The sequence below is a fragment of the Oncorhynchus clarkii genome, chromosome 26, assembly GCF_045791955.1.
Source record: "Oncorhynchus clarkii lewisi isolate Uvic-CL-2024 chromosome 26, UVic_Ocla_1.0, whole genome shotgun sequence".
Lineage (NCBI taxonomy): Eukaryota > Metazoa > Chordata > Actinopteri > Salmoniformes > Salmonidae > Oncorhynchus > Oncorhynchus clarkii.
The window spans coordinates 48,115,857-48,123,462 of NC_092172.1; the positions used below are offsets into that span (position 1 = coordinate 48,115,857).

A 7,606-nucleotide genomic window follows, 5' to 3' on the forward strand; every position below is an offset into this window, starting at 1 on the left:
GAGGTGGGAGGTCTGTGTAGTAGAGGTGGGAGGTCTGTGTAGTGGAGGTGGGAGGTCTGTGTAGTGGAGGTGGGAGGTCTGTGTAGTGGAGGTGGGAGGTCTGTGTAGTAGAGTTGGGAGGTCTGTGTAGTGGAGGTGGGAGGTCTGTGTAGTGGAGGTGGGAGGTCTGTGTAGTGGAGTTGGGAGGTCTGTGTAGTGGAGGTGGGAGGTCTGTGTAGTAGAGGTGGGAGGTCTGTGTAGTGGAGGTGGGAGGTCTGTGTAGTGGAGGTGGGAGGTCTGTGTAGTGGAGGTGGGAGGTCTGTGTAGTAGAGGTGGGAGGTCTGTGTAGTGGAGGTGGGAGGTCTGTGTAGTGGAGGTGGGAGGTCTGTGTAGTGGAGGTGGGAGGTCTGTGTAGTAGAGTTGGGAGGTCTGTGTAGTGGAGGTGGGAGGTCTGTGTAGTGGAGGTGGGAGGTCTGTGTAGTGGAGTTTGGAGGTCTGTGTAGTGGAGGTGGTGGGAGGTCTGTGTAGTGGAGGTGGTGGGAGGTCTGTGTAGTGGAGGTGGGAGGTCTGTGTAGTGGAGTTGGGAGGTCTGTGTAGTGGAGGTGGTGGGAGGTCTGTGTAGTGGAGGTGGGAGGTCTGTGTAGTGGAGGTGGGAGGTCTGTGTAGTGGAGTTGGGAGGTCTGTGTTGTGGAGTTGGGAGGTCTGTGTTGTGGAGTTGGGAGGTCTGTGTAGTGGAGGTGGAGGTGGGAGGTCTGTGTAGTGGAGGTGGGAGGTCTGTGTAGTGGAGGTGGGAGGTCTGTGTAGTGGAGGTGGGAGGTCTGTGTAGTGGAGGTGGGAGGTCTGTGTAGTAGAGGTGGGAGGTCTGTGTAGTGGAGGTGGGAGGTCTGTGTAGTGGAGGTGGGAGGTCTGTGTAGTGGAGGTGGGAGGTCTGTGTAGTAGAGGTGGGAGGTCTGTGTAGTGGAGGTGGGAGGTCTGTGTAGTGGAGGTGGGAGGTCTGTGTAGTGGAGTTGGGAGGTCTGTGTAGTAGAGTTGGGAGGTCTGTGTAGTGGAGGTGGGAGGTCTGTGTAGTAGAGGTGGGAGGTCTGTGTAGTGGAGGTGGGAGGTCTGTGTAGTGGAGGTGGGAGGTCTGTGTAGTGGAGGTGGGAGGTCTGTGTAGTAGAGGTGGGAGGTCTGTGTAGTGGAGGTGGGAGGTATGTGTAGTGGAGGTGGGCTGTAGGGTCTCCTTCCTGGAAACAGGATCTGAGTCCCAAATGACACCCTATTCTCTACCATGTGCACTACTTTAAAACAGAGGCCTATGGACCCTGGTCACAAGTCGTTTATAGGGAATAAGATGCCATTTGGGACTCAGGTTCTGTTTCCAGGAAGGAGGCCCTACAGCCCAGATCATCTGAATCTATCTGACCCTGTGGTTTCTATTAGAATCTATCTGACCCTGTGGTTTCTATCTGACCCTGTGGTTTCTATCTGACCCTGTGGTTTCTATCTGACCCTGTGGTTTCTATCTGACCCTGTGGTTTCTATTAGAATCTATCTGACCCTGTGGTTTCTATCTGGCCCTGTGGTTTCTATCTGGCCCTGTGGTTTCTATCTGGCCCTGTGGTTTCTATTATAATCTATCTGACCCTGTGGTTTCTATCTGACCCTGTGGTTTCTATTAGAATCTATCTGACCCTGTGGTTTCTATTAGAATCTATCTGGCCCTGTGGTTTCTATTAGAATCTATCTGACCCTGTGGTTTCTATTATAATCTATCTGACCCTGTGGTTTCTATCTGACCCAGTGGTTTCTATTAGAATCTATCTGACCCAGTGGTTTCTATTAGAATCTATCTGACCCTGTGGTTTCTATTAGAATCTATCTGACCCTGTGGTTTCTATCTGACCCTGTGGTTTCTATTATAATCTATCTGACCTTTCAACCTTTCGACTCTGACCCCTTCCACCAGGTGGGAAAGGTCTTCTGGACGTGCAGCCCCACTGGGTATCAGCTCTGGCTTGGCCGGAGGGAGAAGCCGTGTCCCTGTGGTGCGGGGAACCCAAAGATGTGTTGCTGGTAGGACGTATGGATGGATCCCTGGGCCTTATAGAGGTCCACGATGCCTGCACCATGCGGCGCACCGAGCTGGAGCACTGCTACCGGAAAGATGGTACGTAGTCTGGAGGGTGGGCTGGCACGGGGCGGCAGGGTAGCCTAGTGGTTAGAGTGGAGGGGCGGGAGGGTAGCCTAGTGGTTAGAGTGGAGGGGTGGCAGGGTAGCCTAGTGGTTAGAGCGTTGGACTAGTAACCGGAAGGTTGCAAGTTCAAATCCCCGAGCTGACAAGGTACAAATCTGTCGTTCTGTCCCTGAACAAGGCAGTTAACCCACTGTTCCTAGGCCGTCATTGAAAATAAGAATTTGTTCTTTAACTGACTTGCCTAGTTAAATAAAGGTTTAAAAAATAATAATAATAATGTCCCCAGATTTCACATAACTGTGACGTGTGTGTGTCTCTTGTGTGTCGTTGATCATATGTTTGTTTTTTTACTTCCAGGATTTACTCTTTAATACACTGATCTGAAGTCGTGTTGATTTGTGACTCTCCCGATTTAGACTTCTGACCGTTTTGATATTTTTTTTTTGTGTGCACGACGACGGTTCTACGTAGGTGTTCCGTGACCTGAAGCTGGTTGTTTTTCTGTCGTAGTGTCAGTGATCCACATCGCCTGGTACAGTGAGGACAGGCCGTTCGCCGTGGGCTACGCTGACGGCAAGCTGCTGATTGGCACCAAAGAGCCTCTGGAGAAAGGAGCTGTCGTGGTCATCGATGCCCATAAGGTCACCACTATCTCTATATAATAATATTACATTATATTATATTATATTATATTGTTAGTAGTATTATTATTAGTATTAGTATTATTATTAGTAGTATTATTATTATTAGTAGTATTATTATTAGTAGTAGTAGTAGTAGTAGTATTAGTAGTAGTAGTAGTAGTATTATTAGTGGTGGTGGTAGTAGTAGTAGTATTATTATTAGCAGTGTTAGTATCATTCGTAGTAGTAGTATTATTAGCGGTAGTATTATTAGTAGTAGTATTATTAGTAGTAGTAGTATTATTAGTATTATTATTGGTAGTGGTAGTATTAGTAGTGTTATTATTATTATTAGTGGTAGTATTAGTAGTATTAGTAGTATTTTGTTATTATTATTAGTTGTATTATTATTAGTATTATTATTGGCGGTAGTAGTATTATTATTATTAGTGGTAGTATTATTATTAATAGTTGTAGTATTAATCAAATTTATTTTTCAAATCACATCAAATGTATTTATATAGCCCTTCGTACATCAGCTGATATCTCAAAGTGCTGTACAGAAACCCAGCATAAAACCCCAAACAGCAAGCAATGCAGGTGTAGAAGTATTATTATTATTATTGGTAGTAGTAGTAGTAGTATTAGTATTAGTAGTAGTAGTAGTAGTAGTATTATTAGTAGTAGTAGTATTATTAATAGTATTGTTATTATTATTATTGGTGGTAGTATTATTAGTAGTAGTAGTAGTATTATTAGTAGTGGTAGTATTGTTCTTAGTAGTATTATTATTAGTGGTAGTATTATCAGTATTATTAGTAGTATTATTATTCGTGGTGGTATTATTATTACTTGTAGTAGTAGTATTACTAGTAGTAGTATTACTAGTAGTAGTATTATTAGTAGTAGTGGTATTAGTATTATTATTTTGGTGGTAGTATTATTATTAGTATTAGTGGTAGTAGTATTATTATTATTAGTGGTATTATTATTATTGGTAGTAGTAGTATTATTATTAGTATTAGTGGTAGTAGTATTATTATTATTAGTGGTATTATTATTAGTAGTATTATTATTAGTATTAGTGGTAGTAGTATTATTATTATTAGTGGTATTATTATTATTGGTAGTAGTAGTATTATTATTATTAGTGGTATTATTATTATTGGTAGTAGTAGTATTAGTATTAGTATTAGTATTAGTAGTAGTAGTAGCAGTAGTAGTATTATTATTCATGGCTATATTATTATTAGTATTATTATTATTAGCAGTAGTAGTAGTAGTATTATTAATGGCAGTATTATTAGCATTAGTAGTAGTAGTAGTAGTATTATTAATGGCAGTATTATTAGCAGTAGTAGTAGTAGTAGTAGTGGTATTATTGTTATTAGCAGTAGTATTATTATTAGTGGCATTATTATTAGTAGTAGTATTAGTACTAGTAGTATTAGCAGTAGTATTATTATTATTATTATTACTACTGGTAGTAGTATTATTAGTAGTACTAGTAGTGGTGTTAGTAGTGGTAGTAGTAGTAGCAGTAGTAGTAGTTGTAGCAGTAGTATTAGTATTAGTATTATTTTTATTATTATTATTAGTAGTAGTGGCAGTAGTTGAAGTAGTATTATTAGTAGTAGTATTCGTAGTAGTAGTAGTATTAGTAGTAGTATTAGTATTATTAGTATTCTTGTTATTATTAGTAGTAGTAGTCGTAGTAATATTTGTATTATTATATGTGTCTGTCCCAGGAGTCCATCACCAGTATAAAGTGGGATCCTACTGGTCAGATGCTGTTGACCTGTGCCAAAGAGGACGTGGTGAAGCTATGGTCCAGCCCTGGGTCAGGGTCAAACCCCGGAGCAGGCTGGAAGTGTCTGCAGAGCCTACCCCACCCTGCCCAGGTCAATGGAGTGGCCTGGTGTGGTCTGACTGGACATGGAGCCAAACCTCTCAACATGCTGGCCACGTACGTATGGTATTCAACTGGACTGTGTTGATATGAATTCACTTTTAGTCATGTATGGAACTGAACTGGACTTTAGTAGACTATAGGGGACTATAGATGTCTTTAATGGACTATAGATGTCTTTAGTGGACTATAGATGTCTTTAGTGGACTATAGGGGACTATAGATGTCTTTAATGGACTATAGATGTCTATAGGGGACTATATGGGACTATAGATGTCTTTAGTGGACTATAGGGGACTATAGATGTCTTTAATGGACTATAGATGTCTTTAGTGGACTATAGATGTCTTTAGTGGACTATAGATGTCTTTAGTGGACTATAGGGGACTATAGATGTCTTTAGTGGACTATAGATGTCTTTAGGGGACTATAGATGTCTTTAGTGGACTATAGATGTCTTTAGTGGACTATAGATGTCTTTAGTGGACTATAGATGTCTTTAGTGGACTATAGATGTCTTTAGTGGACTATAGATGTCTGCAGTGGACTATAGATGTCTTTAGTGGACTATAGATGTATTTAGTGGACTATATATGTCTTTAGTGGACTATAGTGGACTATAGATGTCTTTAGTGGACTATAGTGGACTATAGATGTCTTTAGTGGACTATAGATGTCTTTAGTGGACTATAGTGGACTATAGATGTCTTTAGTGGACTATAGTGGACTATAGATGTCTTTAGTGGACTATAGTGGACTATAGATGTCTTTAGTGGACTATAGATGTCTATAGGGGACTATAGATGTCTTTAATGGACTATAGATGTCTTTAGTGGACTATAGATATCTTTAGTGGACTATAGTGGACTATAGATGTCTTTAGTGGACTATAGATGTCTTTAATGGACTATAGATATCTTTAGTGGACTATAGTGGACTATAGATGTCTTTAGTGGACTATAGATGTCTTTAGTGGACTATAGTGGACTATAGATGTCTTTAGTGGACTATAGATATCTTTAGTGGACTATAGTGGACTATAGATGTCTTTAGTGGACTATAGATGTCTTTAGTGGACTATAGATGTCTTTAGTGGACTATAGATGTCTTTAGTGGACTATAGGGGACTATAGATGTCTTTAGTGGACTATAGATGTCTTTAGGGGACTATAGATGTCTTTAGTGGACTATAGATGTCTTTAGTGGACTATAGTGGACTATAGATGTCTTTAGTGGACTATAGTGGACTATAGATGTCTTTAGTGGACTATAGATGTCTGCAGTGGACTATAGATGTCTGCAGTGGACTATAGATGTATTTAGTGGACTATAGATGTCTTTAGTGGACTATAGATGTCTTTAGTGGACTATAGATGTCTTTAGTGGACTATAGTGGACTATAGATGTCTTTAGTGGACTATAGATGTCTATAGTGGACTATAGATGTCTTTAGTGGACTATAGTGGACTATAGATGTCTTTAGTGGACTATAGATGTCTTTAGTGGACTATAGATGTCTTTAGTGGACTATAGATGTATTTAGTGGACTTTTGATGTCTTTAGTGGACTATAGATGTCTTTAGTGGACTATAGATGTCTTTAGTGGACTATAGATGTCTTTAGTGGACTATAGATGTCTTTAGTGGACTATAGATGTCTTTAGTGGACTATAGTGGACTATAGATGTCTATAGTGGACTATAGATGTCTTTAGTGGACTATAGATGTCTTTAGTGGACTATAGTGGACTATAGATGTCTTTAGTGGACTATAGATGTCTTTAGTGGACTATGGTGGACTATAGATGTCTTTAGTGGACTATAGATATCTTTAGTGGACTATAGTGGACTATAGATGTCTTTAGTGGACTATAGATATCTTTAGTGGACTATAGATGTCTTTAGTGGACTATAGTGGACTATAGATGTCTTTAGTGGACTATAGTGGACTATAGATGTCTTTAGGGGACTATAGATGTCTTTAGTGGACTATAGGGGACTATAGATGTCTTTAGGGGACTATAGATGTCTTTAGTGGACTATAGATGTCTTTAGTGGACTATAGATGTCTTTAGTGGACTATAGATATCTTTAGTGGACTATAGTGGACTATAGATGTCTTTAGTGGACTATAGTGGACTATAGATGTCTTTAGGGGACTATAGGGGACTATAGATGTCTTTAGTGGACTATAGATATCTTTAGTGGACTATAGTGGACTATAGATGTCTTTAGTGGACTATAGATGTCTTTAGGGGACTATAGATGTCTTTAGTGGACTATAGGGGACTATAGATGTCTTTAGGGGACTATAGATGTCTTTAGTGGACTATAGATGTCTTTAGTGGACTATAGATGTCTTTAGTGGACTATAGATGTCTTTAGTGGACTATAGATATCTTTAGTGGACTATAGTGGACTATAGATGTCTTTAGTGGACTATAGTGGACTATAGATGTCTTTAGTGGACTATAGGGGACTATAGATGTCTTTAGGGGACTATAGATGTCTTTAGTGGACGATAGATGTCTTTAGTGGACTATAGATGTCTTTAGGGGACTATAGATGTCTTTAGTGGACTATAGTGGACTATAGATGTCTTTAGTGGACTATAGTGGACTGTAGATGTCTTTAGTGGACTATAGATGTCTTTAGTGGACTATAGGGGACTATATATGTCTTTAGTGGACGATAGATGTCTTTAGTGGACTATAGATGTCTTTAGGGGACTATAGATGTCTTTAGTGGACTATAGATGTCTTTAGTGGACTATAGGGGACTATAGATGTCTTTAGTGGACTATAGATGTCTTTAGTGGACTATAGTGGACTATAGATGTCTTTAGTGGACTATAGATGTCTTTAGTGGACTATAGTGGACTATAGATGTCTTTAGTGGACTATAGATGTCTTTAGTGGACT

General features: G+C 39.8%; 1 protein-coding gene across 1 annotated transcript in view; it reads left to right on the forward strand.

Moving 5' to 3' along the window:
* LOC139385215 (probable E3 ubiquitin-protein ligase HERC1) overlaps window positions 1-7,606 on the forward strand; it is a 230,863-nt gene that overhangs the window by 165,490 nt on the left and 57,767 nt on the right. Inside the window, exons 59-61 of the mRNA XM_071130328.1 lie at window positions 1,928-2,128; window positions 2,666-2,796; window positions 4,527-4,744. Coding sequence (XP_070986429.1) covers window positions 1,928-2,128; window positions 2,666-2,796; window positions 4,527-4,744 — 550 coding nt within the window. The remainder of the gene's footprint in view (window positions 1-1,927; window positions 2,129-2,665; window positions 2,797-4,526; window positions 4,745-7,606) is intronic.